This window comes from Paroedura picta, chromosome 10, assembly GCF_049243985.1.
Source record: "Paroedura picta isolate Pp20150507F chromosome 10, Ppicta_v3.0, whole genome shotgun sequence".
NCBI lineage: Eukaryota > Metazoa > Chordata > Lepidosauria > Squamata > Gekkonidae > Paroedura > Paroedura picta.
Window position 1 is genome coordinate 65,541,663 of NC_135378.1, and position 19,636 is coordinate 65,561,298.

Genomic DNA, 19,636 nt, shown 5'->3' on the forward strand with positions numbered 1-19,636 from the left:
TCCATGGTTTGGTTCACTACCAGGCATGAGAAGTTTTTAAATATGAGTAGTGGGGGGAGAAGATTCATATATTAATTAACAACCAGCTCTAAAATCCTGCTGGATCAAGCAGAAAAGACCTATAAAATAATATCAAGCCTTTCTATTGAATTGATGAAGAACAATATGATTTTTAATGACAGTTATATGATATATTCTAGTATAAGAGCACCTTCTACAAAATCTGGCCACATAAAATTTAAATGTTTTTGAGTTATCTTGGTAAAGATTCATTAATGGGGAGAGGGATGAGAATGATACATTAGCTTGTTTTGCCCACATTGCATTAAATTTTGTTCCAATAAAATCTTTAACCTTTTAACTATATCTATATATTGAATAGATTGTAACTGTCTACATTTCTTTACTGATTCTATCATCTTTTACTTGATACATTTTGAATATTATATGGGTTTGCATCTAGTGTGAACACAGCACAACTCGTTGAAGTCCCCCCCCCCCCCATTTCAATTTTCTGATGCAGCCTGTTGTGGCCACAAAATCATTTATCATTAGACCACACACAGATACGACCCCAGGAAATACCAAGGGCAGTAAACCTATAATCTTCAGTGGGAAGGAAATGTTGAAGAAAACTTGGTTAGGCTCCATCTCTTTGTGTTATGTAACATATGGACAGATTTGTTGATGTTATACCATTGTGTGAGATCCAACCAGTTTGTCCCTTGATGAAAAGGGAGGAACCACCTCTGACCGCCACAAAGCTTTTGCTGGGAATCATGGGATCTATGTGGACTAAAGCCATATGGGGCGGGGATAGCAGTATAGCAAATGTATTATTTTAAAGGATGTATTATTTTAAAGGGTGTTCTACATCAACCTACTACAATAGCAATGTCCTTTCAAACAGTTTAAATGCAACAAAATGATCATAAGACATGGAAAGAAGCATATAAAATACAATGTGAAGATTTCTTCATAGAGAATGTAGACATTGGTTAATTCAAGATTGATTTTGAAAACAAGATGTTAATGTTTTGAAAGACATGAGACACTGATTCAAATAGATATATGTAAAGGTAAAGGTAAAGGTATCCCCTGTGCAAGCACCGAGTCATGTCTGACCCTTGGGGTGACGCCCTCTAGCGTTTTCATGGCAGACTCAATGCGGGGTGGTTTGCCAGTGCCTTCCCCAGTCATTACCGTTTACCCCCCAGCAAGCTGGGTACTCATTTTACCGACCTCGGAAGGATGGAAGGCTGAGTCAACCTATATGTAGTCCCAAATAAAATATATGTAGTCCCAAATAAAATAAATACCTGAGTTTCTTGCAGTGTAATCCTATGTAGAATTACTCCAATCAATAGTCTTAAATTGGAATATAGGATTGCACTGTAGGTATAGTTCAAATCATAAACATGCAAAATGACAAACTAAGGATTGCAATGGTAACATGACCAGCATAGTAGGTCTGGGAAAAGACCCTAAAAATCTCACCTGGTGGCTGGGGATGACGACCGTGTCATCAATCATGGTGCTGTCCCTCATGTAGGAGGTGTGGCTCAGCGTATGGGACCTGTCTGAACTGAAGGATCGCAGGCTGGTATGTTGGCAATGTTATCAGCATTTATCAGATGGTGTTGTGAAGATGATATTGCAAGCACAGCAAGGGAGTGAAAAAAGCGCGCTATTAGCATATAGCGTGTAACTTCCAGGGGGGCTACTTTAAACGTCCAGTCAAAACCTTACGCTATTTTATGCCAGGATTCTACCTGGGTCCTCAGCCAGGCCTCTCATTCTAATGGCACCCAACAGAATCACTCTTCAGACTAAAAATACTTTTACAAATTATAAATTACAATACACTTATACTTAAAAGTAATAACAACTTTACCTTGTTGGGAAAAAAAATTGTTTAACCTTTATCATTTAAAAGAATCACCCAGGAAAAACAGCAGCAATAACAACAACTGAAATTAGTTTGGGGAATGCCAAAGGTAAGGTATATGTTGTCCCCTGGAAGGTACACATTAAAATGATCTCTGGTCAGCAATGTGCTTTCGGTGTAATGCAATTGTCCTCCTTTTTGCACAGAACAGCATGGACAAATAAGCAGCAAGAACAAGCGCACTGTCACTTTCATATAAACGCACACCACTATAGAAAACCATTTACAGTAGCAACGTGAGGTGCAAAGGGGAAAAAGTAAGCCACCAACAACACAAAATCTAATTGGCTGAAGGGTTGCTATCTCAAAAATATCAAACATACAAAGTCATCGGCAGTTTGTGCTACAAAGTAAGGTATTTAAAATATGTATTCTAAAGCTGGAAGAAGAAGAAGAAGAAGAAGAGCTGGTTCATATATGCTGCTTTTCTCTACCCAAAGGAGGCTCAAATCAGCTTACAATTGCCTTCCCTTTCCTCTCCCCACAACAGACACCCTGTGAGGTGGGTCAGGCTGAGAGGGCCCTGATATCACTACTTGGTCAGAACAATTCTATCAGTGTCGTGGCAGAACACTGGGAGGGGGGTTACTCTAAAGAAATTGGCAATAATAATGTTAAATCACATGGCCCACTTAGCACTACAAAATGTAGACAAACATACAAGGCTTTCAATGTATTAACAGTGTTCTGTGAATTATACCAGCAGTCCCCAACCTTCTAGTAGTCGGGGACCGCCTCCGAGGGTTGGAGAGAGCCGGCGGCCCGGCCGCCGCCGCTGCTCGCAAACGCGCACGCGCAGTTGTAGCGCATGCACGTTTTCGCCACTAGGTGGTGCTAACACACATGTGCAGAGCTGCCGCGCGTGCGCGTTTTCGCCAGCAGGGGGCGCAAACACACATGCACGGCAGCTCCATGCGTGCGCGTTTGCATCGCTGGCGTGCCGGCGGCCGTGCCTGCTTCTTCCCCCCTTCTCGCTGCGGGGGGGGGGGAGGAAGGCGCGGCCGCTGGTGGCCCGGTACCATGGCCTTTGCGGACCCCTGAATTATACAACAGTCACATTGAACAAGTCTTTGTAATTCAGGTTTTTGCACTTAAAAATAGCTCTTCAGTAGCAATCCACATTCTTTCTAAACTGTTGCAGCATCAAGAGCAATGCCATACAAGACTGACAGAGGATTGGACATCCAAAGTGTAGGCCCTGCTGCTCACTCAATGGTATGTCCTAATAGGTAACAATGACCCATTATACATTGCAGCAGCCATGGAAATGTGGAAGATTCCGTGTTCCCTTACTGTGGGCCTTCCGGGGCACTGTGCCGGGCCAGGGCTGGGTGGCCCTACTGCCGCCACCCCAGATTACCTGCTCTGTGCATAATTGGTCAATGAGTCATTTAAACGAAAGAGATTCTAGGTTGACGTCACAGCAAGATATCATTTGCTTTTTTCTCCAGGAGCTATAAGACATAGCCTTATAATTCAGTTTGGATTGATTTGATTCATAGAGCACATAAATGTCCTATAAATGCAAAATATGCATGGTGATATAGGAGTGCCTAAATAGCAAAAAAGTCCATGGAAGCATCAAGCCCATACTAAAAACATTTTCTTCCAAATTACCACTGTAAGAAATCTAATGTACTGCAAAGGAAAAGCATGCTGTTAAGTGACAACAGACTTATGGTGACCCTATGAGACAATGCGGACAATGGGGTTTTCAAAGCAAGAGATGAGATTTTCTGCCATTGCCTTCTCCTGCATGGCAGCTCCCGTCTTTCTTAGTGGTCGCTTCTCCAACTACTAACTGTGACTGATCCTGTTTAGCTTTCAAGCGAGTCTGGGCTGTCAAGGCTCTTCAGAGGTTTCTTTAGGTCAAGTCAGTCTAAGAAAACCTCAGTGCTATTGCTCCAGTAGTAACAAGCAACATGCCCTTTTTTAAAACTGTGCACTAACAGATCCCTGGACTGGATGGCTGCTGTGCTCAGCTGCCTCAGAGAGACATCAGTGGTCTTAGAATCATAAAATCACAGAATTGTATAGTTGTCAGGGAGTGTCCAGGCCATCTAGTCCAACCTCCTGCTCAATGCAGGATCAGCCTAAGACATCTTTGATAAGTATCTGTCCAGCTGCTGCTTAAAGACTGTCAGTGCGGAGAAGCTCACCACCTCCTTAGGCAGCCAATTCCACTGCTGAACTACTCTGACTGTGAACATTTTTTTCTTGGTATTTAGCCAATGCCATCCTACGTTCCATTACATTAATGTCTTTTTTCCTTTTAACACCTTTGCACCCTGTTTATGGCTTAGAATTAGCACTTTGCTGGACATTAATGCAATGAACCCAGCAGGAGTGGCCAACCTGTCACCTGCACTGACATAATTCTTGGTTCTTGTGCTGATGAGACCTGTCTTGCACAATGTAAGGAAACAAATACTTTCCTTTGCCCTGCTTAAAAATTCCCCTGAACACTAATTCAGTCAAGATGCATCGGTTTCTTTTTGTGTAGGGAAGTAGTTATGCAACAAACGAAAATTGGGATACAAGAAGTCCGCTTGATGACAATTTCTAAAGCCTGTTCTTAACTGGTAGATCTACACCCGCCATATCTGAGAGATAAATTATTGGTTCAGATTATCATTAATCTTGATCATCATGGTAACATACTTGTTCCTGAAAACTGACCGATGACAAGCATCCTCAATATTTTAGCAGGCCTGCAATATGGATGTCACTGCATAATGACAGATGCCATGAGGGAGCACTGAATCTTTTCATGCCATGTAATACCTACCCGGGCATAGTGCTAAGGAAAGCATACCAAGAATGGAAGGAAAAGAGAAATGACAGACGGAAACATGATTACAAATGAGAGAAAAAAACAGATATTCTAATGCCAAAGCAAAACAGTTCTGTAAATATGGCTTGTTAATAGACATTTCTTTAATTGTGCTGCACTGACTGCTTTTGTTGCAGTAAAGACATTTAAGAAGATAGTTAGAAGTAGGATTGCCAACTTTAGTTTGGAAAATCCCTGGAGATTTAGGTGGTGAAGCCTGGAGAGTATAGGGTCTGTGGAGGGAAGGGAATCTCATTAGGATATAATGTCAGAGTCCACCTTCTCCAGACGGACTGATCCCTGTAGTCTGAAGATCGGTAGTAATTCTGGGAAATCTGCAAGCCTCAGCTGGACATAAAAAAATTTAATTCTCTCTTATCTGTAAAAGCTTTTTAAAATTGTTTCAAGAAACACTCAGCAAATACACTTATGCCCTTTACAAACATTTCCAGCTGTTGATCAGCATTTAACTGGGCTGCACAGCAGGAAGTCAATGCCGAGAGGGAAGAGAAGCCCAGTCTTTTGTTCAACTCTTTTGGCATGGTAAGAGATCTTTTGATGTGATATATACTGTTAATTGTATACAGCCCTGGGTTGTTGTTCAGATTTTGTTTATTGTCTTTTGTTATTGACACAGATAGAACGTTTTCTGAAGGAAAAAAAAATAATATTTCCAGAAAACAACTTTACCCGGTAGCTATTCAAACCTCTTTTGGAAGGTTTCACCAGTCTGAACACAGTTTTTGTAAAGACTTTTGTGTCAGAATAAATCAATGTTATAATCAACATTCTTTCCTATTTTTTTGCCTCTCACAGCTCAGCTGGACATTGGCAATCCTAGTTTGAAGGTTGGTGCTTTACTGTTAAAAAAGAGAAGGCTTTAAAAAATCAAGGGAACTATTCTTAAAAATCAATAAAATTATTGATTGACACCAGTCTTATATGATTCCACTTTGTCTTAGCAGGGAGGTCCCTAAAATAAAGAGAGGATAACTGCTCAACACTGTATAGAAGCTTTCCTGGTTGTGTTCAATCTTGTCCATCGACCTGCTTAATGTGTAGAGGAAGCCAGTGCGTGCAACAATCTGGATGGATGACATTTGGATGCCATCAGTATACAGAATGTATACAGCATTATTTTCATGTAAGAAGTCCAGGAAGCCCTGTGCTCATAGCATTCCTACTAAGCTCTTAGGACTCAGTAGGATTCTGTGTAGATCTCCTTAGTATGGCTCTCTTGGACCATTTCTACACTGGGAACTTTGCTGCCCTGGCTCCCATGTGGGAGCACAAATCTGGGGTGGATGAGGTGTACCAGGCCAAATGCTCCCCTGTGTGGGAGCAGGAAGAGGCAGGACAACCTGACCTGTCTCAAACTCCAGCCTGCAGCCCGGTGCAAAACCTCCAACATGGAAATGGTCTTGGAGAACCAAATAGCAGGTGTCCCTATATCCCCCTCCAACCCTCACTCAAAGACCCGCCAGCAGGCAATCATTATTTCAATCTTGTCCAGATCCAATTCATTTAGCATATTTACATTCAGCTCTCAATTAAACTCCATGAGAAGAGATTCCTAGGAAAGCATTTTTAGGATGAGTTTTACTCTTTGCTCGATTAGTGACAGCCACAGAACATTTAATGAAATGCAGCCCAGCCCAGTAACAGCTGGAAGGCAAGAAGGCTTAGTAAATAATGAATGGTGAAAAATATCACTGCATGCCAACCTTTGGGCACTAGGCAAATGTATACTATAGATGCATTCCAATCCATCCAGCTTCCAACCAGCGTATCTTCAACTGAATGATAAATTGTGACTATGCAAATAAATTCTATAACTTTACACTTCTGAACAAGCAGGGGTATAATTCCAGTGGGCACCTGGAGAAGGTCAATGACCACTTTCATATAAATTCAAATGTACTGAGTTTGATATTTTATGGACTGAAAGCTTGACTACTCAAGGAATCCCCCCCCCCCCAATCTACATATTTTTCACTCTCTGATAAAGTGTGACCCAAACGCCCATGACCTGGGAAGTGTCCTAACTTTAAATCAACACAATGGGTGACTGTTCAGAAAAAGAATTCAAATCTACCAGGGTAGCATACACATTCCTGGTAAAGAAGTACCTGTCAGATCGGCCTCCTTCCAGGCTGTACCTCAGATAGTTCATACCATCTAAGAATTGGCTGCTGGGCAAAGAGTCATCACCTAGTTCTTTCAGGTCTTCTGGTCTAAGGTATTCTCCCCCATCTCCTGTCATAGTGTCATCACCTGGAACCAAAACACACACACAAATGGAGATATATTAACTTAAAATAGGCCTACGGCATTTGAAAAATAAAGAGAATATAAGGTGGATACTTCATATCTCCACTAAAAAAAAACTTCCAGAAAATTATTAGTCTCTCCTGAAAGACACCAAGCACATGCTCCCAATACACACAGAGAAATCATGTTAAATACAAGTCACATTTGCCAAACCTAAAAAATATTCACACTGAATTAGTATGTTGTTTTATGCCATTCTAGGTCTTACTGGTAGGATCAGTTTCAATTTTGGGAGGCTCTTTTTCCCACTTTGTGTCTTGGACATAATTAGTCTCTGACAGAAATCCTGAGACATTATTAATACGAGAGATTGAAAAGTACCTTTGAATTTTTATGGTACTGCCTGCACAATTTTGTCATAAAATATGCTTGCATTTTTCAGCACTATGATTTGGAGGCTGTGACTGAGAGTAACTCACTTTTCCTTTCTAATGCACTATAAATGAAGTCTAATGCCAACTAACATTAATGAAAAGTGAAATTATGAATACCACTTGCCCAGGTGGTAAGAGTGAGCCAAAGGCAAGAGTGAGCCTTGTAACAATCCCTGTCCATTTTCTCCTGGGATTATTTTTCTCTCTCCCAACTCCTTCAACTAGACAGTAAGCCAATGAGGGAGATGCTAGAGGGGACTTGTTTTGTCCAGGGCTTTCTGGTATGGACAAGTCCCATGGGTAGAAATCAAGGCACTCTTTTTGTTCCTTAAACAACACAAAAGTTTTATTCTACTATCAACACCTTTTAAAGGTATAGGATACAAAATTAAGGTGCAGGTTCTAAGAAATAAATTAACACAGTGAAAGATGTCTAACCTGTTTTGAAAATTATTTATATTAGAAATGTTTGTTTTTGTCTAGAAGCTAAAAAGTCCTTCCAGGATAGCTTTTATCGAGGGGTGTTAAATGTACATTCACTTGTGTTTTTATGACAGTCACAATGAGGGAAGAAACAATTGGGGGGGGATTACAAGCAAATTCAAATTTGCTTTTATCTGAGAACTGGTGTGGTATAGTGGATAGCGTTGGACTTTGATGTGGGACAACAGGTTATGTATCTTTGCTTTGCCGTGGAAGCTTGCTGGGTGATCTTGGTCCATCCTACTCCCTCAACTTAACCTTCCACACAGGTTTGTTGTTGCAAGGATGAAGATAGGGGAGCAATGTGATAAGCCATTCTGGATCCCATTAGGGAGAAAGACTGGATATAATTCTTTTAAACAAAATCAAATTTAGATAATGTTAACCTTTTAAGCATTTCATATTATTTTAAGCATTTCATATTATTTTTGGAATTATGGATTCCTCAAAAATGAATGTGAGACTAACTTCTAGCACTGACTTTCAACTTTCAACCACGCTGTAATGATGGACTCCTACATATTCATTTATGCAGTGTGATTCTGTGTGTATGATTTAATTTTGTATCAGTATCACTTGACAAAGCTTGATGACCTAACATCCTTGCAGGGAACTCTGTGCCAGAGGTTCTTCTTCCCGGAGAGAAAAAAAAGACATCTTACACAGACTTACCTGGCATACACACCATTGAACTGTGAAACTGCTGAGCTGTTTTGGAATAGGAGTTTCTTGTCTTCCAGTAAAAGAGTCCAACAAGCACCTTAGTGACAACCAACCAAGAGAAACTTTGCAACCAAAGCTCTTCCCAGTACTTTGCATTGCTTCTTTGACGGCTATGAGTTTGGATTTATGTTCCAAATAATTGGCAGTTAAGTGATTGCAGAAGAACATGACATGGTGTCAACCACACACAGCTCTGAGAAGCACATATGGAACGCTAAGAAACTGAACCACTAAAATGGAAAGATTGAACATCTGCCATTGTTACATACTGAGAGAAACTGTCTCCTAGCAATCTTTTGAAGAGAGAAAATTACAGGAATAATATCTCCTACTGGGAAAAAAACAAACAAACGTGTACAATGCATTGTATGGTGACTATTGAGCACCGAAGGAATCCGTTTCTCTGGAAATGGCAGAGAAAGTGCCAGCATTTAAGGCTGAATAGAAAACAATAAGGAGAACTTTCTGCAGAAGTTACACAATGACAATATTATATGCCATTCCTTAACTCTTTGAACTTTAGTTTACTGCTTCAGTACAGCAGATGGAGCAACAGTTCCCACAGAACCTACATAACTATAATATATAAAATATTGTTTTCTTTTAATGAAATTTTTTCTCCAAGAATAACTTTTAAGGGGATAGAACATGTTGACTTCTTGATGAATTACTGGATTTATTTCATTGTTCAACTTATTTCGGAAACATGAATCTGAAAAAGTTACAAATATAAATTGCTCTCCTCAGCGCAGTGTGATTATCATGCAGAAATGTATTATTTCCTTTATTTATATCCTACGTTTCTCCCCAATTGATACCCAAAGCAGCTGACATTGCTTTATCCTCATAACAACCAGGATGACAGTGTGTGACTGGCCCAAGATCACCCAGCAAGATCCATGGCACAGTGGGGATTCAGACCAGATCCTAGTCCAACACTTTAACCATGACACCATGATGGAAATGCAGATTATTATTATTTATTTTTTGCTGCAGAAAATGACATACTGAAGAAGGGCAAGCACAGGACAGACGAACATTGAAATTATTATTTCTAATATTTAAGAATTTCCCATATGTTGTTGCACACAAGGTACTTAAATAATAACCACTAAAATCTTAGAATGGTGATTTTGCCAATCCACTAGACTCCATTTAATTAGCTATGATTTATTTTTACAGTGTGGAATAGCAATGACTACTAACAGGTGAAACTTATTACTTTTAGAGTCAACCAAAGATCTGGGTTCCTAGTGAAATATATAAATATCCAAGAAACAGCTGTTGTGTAGGAGAAGGGAAACCTAATTCAAATTCTGATGAAAAATAATTATCATTGCTCATCATTTTTGTTCTTTAGGGCTATACACTATTACTGCTTTGTCCCTGACCCCCGAATGACCATTCTTAGGCAGGCATAATCTCAGTTCAGATGGGTAGGAACTGGAAAGCAATGCCCAGAAAACAACTATGGATAAATTTCACAAGGTATTGATTACTTTATTTTATAAAACAATTGGTTTACATCAAAAACTAGAATCAATTTATGTGCAGATAGATATCTGTATAAGCAGAATCATCAGATACACCAAGTAACAGAAAGATGTCGGTACCAGTATACAATGCAATGCTGCCACTGCCCATTGAGAAACAGGAAGACACTGAGCAAGCACATAATGCATGATGGTGGTGGAAGGTGCCACTGAGTCATTATCAACCCCATGGGGTTTTCAAGGCAAGAGACAAACAAAAGTGGATTGCCATTGCCTATGGAGCAACCTTGCCCTTCCTTGGTAGTCTCCCATCTAAGGACTAATCAGAGCTGACCTGACTTAGCTTCTGAGAACTTATGAAATTGAAGACTCTCAAGTCAGGACACTAAAACATAGTGCAGTTCATGTTTACCATAGTCCCTTTCTAGGTGAGAAACTTTGCTCCAGTAGAAGGGGCCTTGTTCTGCTAAAGAATAGCTTCTTATTGAAAAGGAGACTTTTCACTCAGCAGAAAAGAATTACTGGATCCAGCTCAGGTTATATATTGCAGAATCTAATACAGTATTGGGAGGAAGAGTAGGTATTGTGAGTTGGAAAGGTCCTGGTTCAAATGTGACCTCAGCCACAAACTTCCCAGGAGACCGTAGGTAAGCCACTGATACCTGAACTTCAGATCTTTCTCCCCACCATCATGAGGCTAATTACTATACAGACTTATATGACTTATAGAACTGAGTCCAGCAGCACCTTTAAGACCAGCAATGCTTTTATTCAAGGTGTAAGCTTGTGCGTGCATGCACACTTTTTCAGATACAATTCAGACAACAAATATAAACAATTTTTAACACTTGAAAGACTTTATAAAATATTATGGCTTTGCAGACATGAAAACAGGACACTCCCTAATGCCTGGAGATTATGCACATTCATAGGGTTTGGCCTGAAGTAATTAATATCATTAGTAATACTAATAACCTTTAAAAACTTTTGTAAGGCTTATGGAGTGCAGGGGAACTGAAAACATGCAGTCACATTGACAGATCAGGGTTAGACATTCCAGAACTATTTACAGATTGCTCCAGAAAAACAAAAAGGAAGGAAGGATTGTGCCTCACTCCGAGAACTGTCTCAATCAGTACCTGCGTCACTAAAGGCTTCCTCATCAGTGAAATGGTCATAGTCAGAATGCTTAAAAGCTGCATAACATATAAGTCAAGTTCAGAAATGAGGTTACAAAAACACAACAAACCCCACAGAAAATAGAAGGAAGTCATGCCGTTTGCATTGCTGCCTAGGAAGGCCAAATATTACTTAACACGAACACAGAAAGGTTTGGGCTGAAGGAAATACATTTAACCAACTTTAGTACTAGCTCTGTTCACACTCTACAGCAGGAGGTAGTCAAACTGCGGCCCTCCAGATGTCCATGGACTACAATTCCCATGAGCCCCTGCCTGCATTTGCAAATGCTGACAGGGTCTCATGGGAATTGTAGTCCATGGACATCTGGAGGGCCGCAGTGGCCCATTATGCATGGGGGGGATAGCACACATTCGGGGTAGAATGGTGGTGACTAAAATCACCGATAACGCACGGAGCCGGGTGCAATCGGCCGCAGATTCAGTGCATGCCACCGAAAAAGCCACGTTAGCGAAACATGGAAGAAAGCGCAGGTTCTGGGTGACCTGGGTGCAACCAGAAGCGGCGCCAGGGTCGCTGTGTGCATAATCGGTTACTCTGGGTTTTGCCGCTGTTGCGTCCCGTCCCGTGCATAAGCGGTTTGCTTCCCTTCTTCCCCCTCCGTGTTTTCCATGTGACCCGAAATCGTTGTTTCGGCGGCCATGCATAATGGGCCAGTTTGACTACCCCTGCTTTACAGTGAATGTACTCACATTTTGTATTGATCTGTATCTGTTCAAAGAGCCAATATGCATTCCTGGGGGCCTGAAACTGGGGGCCAGAACCTGAATAAATGTGATGTTTCAATAACAAGTTAACCTCCATAGGTTTGGAATAAATCACAATAATTACTCCAACTCCCATATAAAGGGGAACTGTGCAGAAGAGCTGCTTGGAGCAGGTTGGAAACAGAAAATTTGCAACCAAAGGATGCCAGATATAGAATCCCTGTTGTAGGAATAGCACCCCAGTTCCAAAAATGAAATGTTGGCTCTGTTCATATAACTAAAAGCTTTCTTGTTTTACTAACCTTGTGGGCTGCTTGTCTCAGGGAAAGAAGCACAGACAAACACATAACACACACACACAATCTAATATCTTGACCAACATAGGATATGAGTGAATAGTGCCAGCAAGTGATTGGAATAGAGTTTGAGCAGGGGCTGATTATTAAAGGGGGCTGGGCTACGCTGGCTGTGGATGTGTCTGGGAGTGACAAAGAGGGCCTGAGGTATGAGATAGTTATGACTGTAGATTAAGGTGACCAGATTGTTCCACTTTTGGAGGGACATCTGGGGGTACCTGGCAAATTGTACTTATGTTGAAATTAAAATATATATATTACAATATTATTTTTGTGTTCTATACATTCTATGAAAATTTGTGTTGCTCCATATAGACCACATTTTTAATCAAGAACCCCCCCCCCCCCGTCAACGGTGTCCCGCTTTACCAATGTTAAAATCTGGCCACCTTACTGTAGATTTTAAAAGAAACAAGAATCAAGTGTGATGTCCTAACCAAGGTATAACCCATAATCTGAGTAAGGGAGATTGTAGAAGGTGTTCAGCACTCTGTATATGTGGAAAAGGGTCATCACACCCTGCCTCCAAGAAAAATTCAAATTACCTCACCCTGATAGCAGGCCAAAGCAACAGACTTTAGGGCATCTTCAGGAGCTCCTGACTAGAATCGCAGGTTCTTTGTGACCATACTGCTGTCTCTTTTGCCCAATTAATTTCCTTTAAAAATTTCTGTAAGGTTTATTTTCTTGTGGGTTTTATGTGCATTAGAAAGTTCAGTTTTAAAGAACTTTAACTTGTTACCTGTCTGTACCAGTCAAAAGGTAGGATATACACATTACAAGGAAAGTAATGTAAAATCATGCATGTTTGTCTGATTTTAGATTTTTAGTTTGCTTGTTTGTTTTTAGTACCTCTGATCAAATCATCATCATTTTCAATAAAAGCAATAGGGCAGTATTTTAAAAGTGCTGAAGAAACCTGTTTGATTTCAGCAGCAATAACAAGTAAGCTCACCTTCCTCATCAGACACGTCTAAAACTTCAGTCATCGTCTCAGGTACATTAAGCTTGTGTTTCTCAGTTACTGTCTGGGGAGTGAGAAAGAGAGAAAGAGAAATCAGTTTTAAACAGTTCAAGGAAACCAAGCCAATGCATGTTTTATCAGATTATTTTTGTAAGACTCTAATTTCAAGTCTGTGGCAGCATTTTAACCCCAATTCTTCTTCCCTCTCTATATTTGATTCCTTATCTACCCATTCAAAACACACAGCTCCTTCATATTGCAGTTAGTATGCAGTTTACTTGAGCAATTGATTAAACATTTCAAAATATCTTTAGCACACTTTGTTAATTGATACTATGTGTCAAAATGCCACAATTTTTTTTTCTGGCAGGCTAAGTTCTGAAAAAGAATTAGGTAACGTCTACAGAAAAGCTCTAAAGTTGCAGGAAGCATGTGGAGCTTATTAGTGTGGTAAAACAGCTTTAAAATAAAGATTCGAACAATGAAAAATATTTAAATAGAAAAAAGCTGTTCAGTATTTTTGCAGATCATCTGCTCAATCTGCACCTAAAATAAAATAAGAATTCCACTTGTAGATCAGGGTTGGAACCTGCCAGATTGGTCACTCAGACCCATTATCCTTGGCAGCAGCCATGCTGAGCGGCTGCCGGGCATTGCATTGGGGCAGCATGCCCCAGCACTTCCCGCATATGCACGCGGGAGGGAATCCCATGGCCTATGTGGGCTGCCCTGGCATAGCATGCACGTGCAAAACACCATGGCTAGAAAGCCCGGTACACTGTCTGGAGCGGCAGCAGCGTGGGGGGAAGGGAGCGGGGAGTATGTTGCTCTCCTACCAAGGTGGGGGTGGGGGGGGACTCCTTGGCCAACTCCCTGGCTCTGTGGAGCTGACAGGGGTGTGCGGTGTCTCTCTGCCGATTATGCACAGTGCCGGCCTGACCTAGCCCTCGCTGGCGCCTGCAGCATCCCAGGTACCTTCCAGGGCGCTGGGCTGGGCTAAGGCTAGGATGGCAGCAGTGTCATGCACAGTCAGGGCTGCCCTGCTGCCGCCCCCTGCCCCATGCATAATCGGTCTCAGTTTCACTCAATTCCCCTTCTTAGTGCAGTCCCTGTTCCATATGGATTTTGGACAGGCAGTTCCCATGCCCATCAGCATAGTGTTTTTGGAGGCCAAAGGAGATCCCTTTTCCCTTTTTCTCTAGTGGAAAAACTGTTTGGGTCCCACCCATATTTCTTATTACTGTCAACATTTTATTCATATATTTTCTCAATAATTAAAACTTATAGTTTATAGTTACTAACATTTCTAAACATTGGGGATGAACATTTATACATACAGATTTTGAAACATTTCCTGCAGAACAGTCCAGTCAAAACAAGTTTTACAAACCAAAATAAGAAAGGGTGAGATATAATAAACATAAGATGTCATTAGGAAAAAGTTTTGAAAGACGATGGTCTTGAGTACAAAACTCTTAGGAAACCAAGAGTGGGTGTTATTTATAGCTGAAATTAAACATGAATATAATGGAGGGTTAACAGGAAAGACTGTGATACAAATGTGACTTGTAAAGAAATAGGTATTAAGTACAAACAGGCATTAGAGAGACAGACGTTTCATGCAGTTTCCGAACCACATCCGAAGACATGTGGATATAGAATTTTTTTTGACTTTGTGAATCAGCAGTTCAGGTAATGAAACAAAGGGATAGATTGTGCCAAACAGCTGATGGGATTTCAGGTTGTTTTTTTTAAGTACTTTTAAAATATGCAGCCACAGTTGCTACCCCTATACTGTGCAAGATCAGAACCCAAAAGATACAAGATGAAAGCCACAAGATGTCTTAGTGAGAGGCGGTCTATAAATTAAATGAATGAATAAATAATTTGCATAAGTACCCTACATCAGAAATTGCTCAATTGCCCCAATGTTTTAAAACATCCTACAGAAGGACTTAAATTTTATAAAGTGCTTTTTCAATAAGAAAATGCAATCATCCATCGAAGGGAGGTTAATTAATATGTACGCCTCTCTACATAATTAAGCAGCTTTGTGATATTGTCATGGAGTTCAAATTGTTATGCCCAGAACAGACTTTTCCATCTTTTATGGCCTACAGCTTTCCATAAATACCAACATTCATAACACCACCAAGTGTGAGAATTATATCACCATCTAGTCTAGTCTAAAGAAGACTCAATCTAGACTGGGAAATCAATTGGCTGTGATTATCAGGCTTCCACTTGTTCTTAAAAAAAAACAGTCATGTAGGAGGAAAGCACACACTGATTACTTAATTTTAATAATATTTTATAATATTAATTCTCAATTATGATTGAAGGGACTTTTTAATATGGATTCTTATGCTTCCCAGTTATAGGGATTTATTTATTTATTTATTTGCTTTGCATTTATTTATTTATTTATTTATTTATTTATTTGTTTATTTATTATTCAACTTATACCCTGCCCCTCTCGACAAGTCAGCTTGGGGCGGCTTACAAATGAAAGGATGATGTGTACTTAACATTTGCACAGCTTTTCTTTTGTATCACCAGAGAGTTTTACTCCAATAGAAAGGTCAGGCAGCAGCAGGGAATGGAGCCCACAGAGACAAATAAAAGCACACTGCTGGACGCCTGTTTCCCAGCTCTTTCTTTTCTGTGACAACAAAATGAGTTAACAGCTACATTCAGACAATGGGAAACAGAGATACTACATGAGTGTAGAAAAAAGCCATTTTTTTCTAAATGTGATCAAGAAGAGAATTGGAGGGGGGATTACCCTGATAGGCCCTGCATATTTAAGCATGAGCTCTTTTAAGGTTTACACCAGGTGAAGATGCAAAGTACCTTGGCTGCAAGTTTTAAGGGCGATTATTGGGACCCCTTTAAGGTAGCCCTGTAGACATTGTATTATTACTAATAATTATAAGTCTGCAAAGGGATTAGAAGTGAGAGTTAAATTTGCTAAAAGAACTGAGAGACATTCCTAAGCAGAGTTATATCAATGGTCAGAGTGGTGTAACTCTGCTTAGGGTTTGCCCTGTATTTCTTTTTCCACAGAGGTAGATCAGTTAATTATGGTATCCCCGCGAGCTCTGCAACCACTGTACATCTTATGATAGTATACAGGCAATGGTTAGTTATTGATACTAGGGAGTAAGTGGTCTTAAATAAATAAACTGGTTTTTCTACAGGCATAAGGATTTCCTCCTGCAGAGCATCATTTTGTGGCCTGCTCTCTCCTGTTGCTATCTGAAATTTTGTTTTTAGAGGGACCTCTGTTCCCTAGCGACAATATTTAAAGCAAACAACTGGGTGGCAGGGAGTTCCCAGTTGCTCAGCTGTTTCTCATGAAGCGCAGAAAGCAGTGATAAACCCCTAATTTCTGCTGATGAACTGTCATGAACCACCATGAATTGCACCAAAATGCATGGTAGTTCATCACAGTTCTTCAATGCATGAACTTCTGTTTGTGAACCCCCAACAGGTCAAAATTAATGACAAAATTTAATTTTGTCAACTGGTTCATGCCCATCTCAAGTTCCCATCATCGTTGTGTTTTCTGAATCTGTGAAAGCAGACTGGTGCACCTGACTGGGCTTCATTGCTTAAGGGAACATGCCCTTTTTAAGCAGCCAAGAGCAAGTGCAATGAGAATTCTAAGTGAAATCAGATGCTGCAAGTTGTTCTGGTGTGCCCAGTCATGGTTGCAGGAATGATGAGGATCTCAAATACTTTATAGACCCCTGCCTCAGAAAGCCTCACTCAAGGATCAGTCAGGGTGGACTGCCATAGCTTTCATCATAGTGTAATTAACAAGAATCATAAAGGAAGGGTTCTTTTAGGGTGGCCTTGATTTACAAGCCCTAGTACAAGTGTGGTTATATATCATGTTTCTTGAAGACAGCGGTCCACACATGTACCCAAACCATATCCTTCTGGTACTGCCACTGCATGGTTGTTGGCTCTTCCCACAATAGCATCCCCCTCAAGGCTGTTCCACTACTTGCAGGTAGACTTGATAGTAGAGCTCTACTCCACATACACAAAAAGGTCATGGGAGCCTAGAACAGTAATTTACACGGCTACTTGTTGTTAGGTGCAAAGTCATGTCCGAACCATTGCGACCCCACAGACAATGATCCTCCAGGCCTTCCTGTCTTCTACCATTCCTCGAAGTCCATTTAAGTTTGTACCACATGGCTACTACTACTTGTTATTATAATATTATAATTTAAGGTATAGAGTATTTTTTTGTGTGCGATAAGTGATTTCATTGCTTACCAGCATTCTTCTGGGCTTTTTTTTGTCTAAAATTGATCTACTTCCTGCAGCTCATTAATATAGCATAGATTATTTATAACTTCGCAACAAGCCATTTTGGGTTCCATCTTTCTCAGCACATATCATCTCACTGTCATTGTGGGATGTGAAAGCAAAATTGCTTTCATGCAATCTGTCTCAGAACACACTGAGCTTTTTCTAGTTCCATAATGGATATTCAGTTTATTTCACTTGTACTATGTGCATTATTTTAGAGTTTAAAGACCACTGGTCTCTTATAGGGTGCCTAATGCATCGTAATCAAAATATGATAAATATAAGTCTACACACAAAACCTATATGCATTTATGCACAAAATGTATAATACTCTGAACGTATTCTGGCAATACTTTGGCTAAAACAAGATCTGAAAATATGTGCAGCCTGAGAAGATGAAAAGGAAATTCTATCATTGCTATGATTCTACAAATTACATGACACTTATTGTCTGAGGAGACAGGTAATCTATATTAGAAAGAATGACGGTGCAGCTTTCTCTTGTATTATCATCTCCTAATGACCAGTGTGGCTTCTTACAGGAAAATGGGAAGACAGGATGTATTCAAACTTGCCTTTTTAATACACAGAATAATCTCATTTTGAACCTACATGCATACGTACAAACATTGCCAGGGTATAAAATCATCACAACAGAGTATAAAATCATTTGCATTTCCCCTTAAACTGTCCAGTCCCTGTTGAAAGCAATACAGATAAGCATGTTGTGAGGTTTTCCAGTTATTTTATATAAAATCCTTCCTATAAGCCTTTATATTCCAGTACTATTAAATGAAGGCCCAATCCAAAAACCATTCAAGCCTACCTTTAATTTATTAACAGAACAACTGGGTTGCTGTTAGAGACTTTAAGACTTACAGCATGCCAAAGACTGCAGGAGATGAAAATAAGACGGGACAAAGTGAAGACCTGGCATTAGATCTTGGTGGTTGGCGCTGAAGTCCTGATGTGGAAGAGTTACAGCCTTACACCTAAACTTGTTTCTCTGTAGATTCACGTGGGTAGCCGTGTTGGTCTGAAGTAGCACAACAAAATCAAAGTCCTGCCACACCTTTAAGACCAACAAAGATTTATTCAAGGTGCGAGTGCACTAAATCTTTCTACTGAATAAATCTTTGTTGGTCTTAATGCTACTTGACTCTGATTTTGTTGTTTTTCTGTAATTAGGAACAAAGATATCATTTATACAAGCGGCTGCCCATGGACCCCATCAAGAAAAACCATTACGTTTGAGGCAATTCAAGAGACCACTTAAAAACTGACACAAAGCAAAAGACATGCCTACCTCAGGATAGAAATACCCTTCTGAATACAGAGGGAAAGAAAAGGCTGCCGGCACTCACCGTTGTGGTGGTAATGACTTCCTCAGTTACAACCTTGAGTGTGTCGACCACTGAGATGTATCCCAGACGCCTAGCAATAGCTAGGGCAGTGTTACCATTCTGGAAGGAGAAAAGACGGAGAGAGAAGAGAATGAGAGGGAGGATTGTGATATGAACCAATGAGATCACACCCGGCACTGAATGAGCCAGCATTTCCATCCAAAACAAGGCATTTGCAGTGGGTCTCTCCCCCCCCCACCTCCTGCCATTAAAATCTGACTCTCTTTACAACTTTACTCAGATTATAGCCCCAGTTGCCATGGTAACAGTACACACACAACATCTGCCTGCTACACTTAATAAAAATCCATGACATAGTTTAATCCTCAAGTTTTCTATAATGCACTGTATAAAAAATGTGGCTTCAGGCATTCCTGTCTAATTTGGTACATGAGCTTTTAATTGGGAATAACTTCGGTAATTATTAGTTTAAGAGATCTTATTTACACCTGATATAGGGCCCATTTTGAAAATAAGGATTATTTATAGATGGTG

At 40.3% G+C, this 19,636-nt stretch overlaps 1 protein-coding gene across 50 annotated transcripts in view; it reads right to left on the reverse strand.

Annotated features, from left to right (window-relative positions):
• The window catches only part of ANK2 (ankyrin 2), a 331,669-nt gene that overhangs the window by 59,422 nt on the left and 252,611 nt on the right, over positions 1-19,636 (reverse strand). For 22 of the 50 annotated variants that reach the window (XM_077300524.1, XM_077300529.1, XM_077300521.1 and 19 more), the window contains 5 exons: positions 19,103-19,201; positions 13,404-13,476; positions 6,911-7,055; positions 4,737-4,748; positions 1,498-1,600 (listed from right to left, as the gene is read on the reverse strand). In XM_077300524.1, the coding sequence (XP_077156639.1) occupies positions 1,498-1,600; positions 4,737-4,748; positions 6,911-7,055; positions 13,404-13,476; positions 19,103-19,201 (432 nt within the window). The remainder of the gene's footprint in view (positions 1-1,497; positions 1,601-4,736; positions 4,749-6,910; positions 7,056-13,403; positions 13,477-19,102; positions 19,202-19,636) is intronic. The other 28 variants (XM_077300531.1, XM_077300563.1, XM_077300558.1 and 25 more) reach the window with 3 other exon arrangements.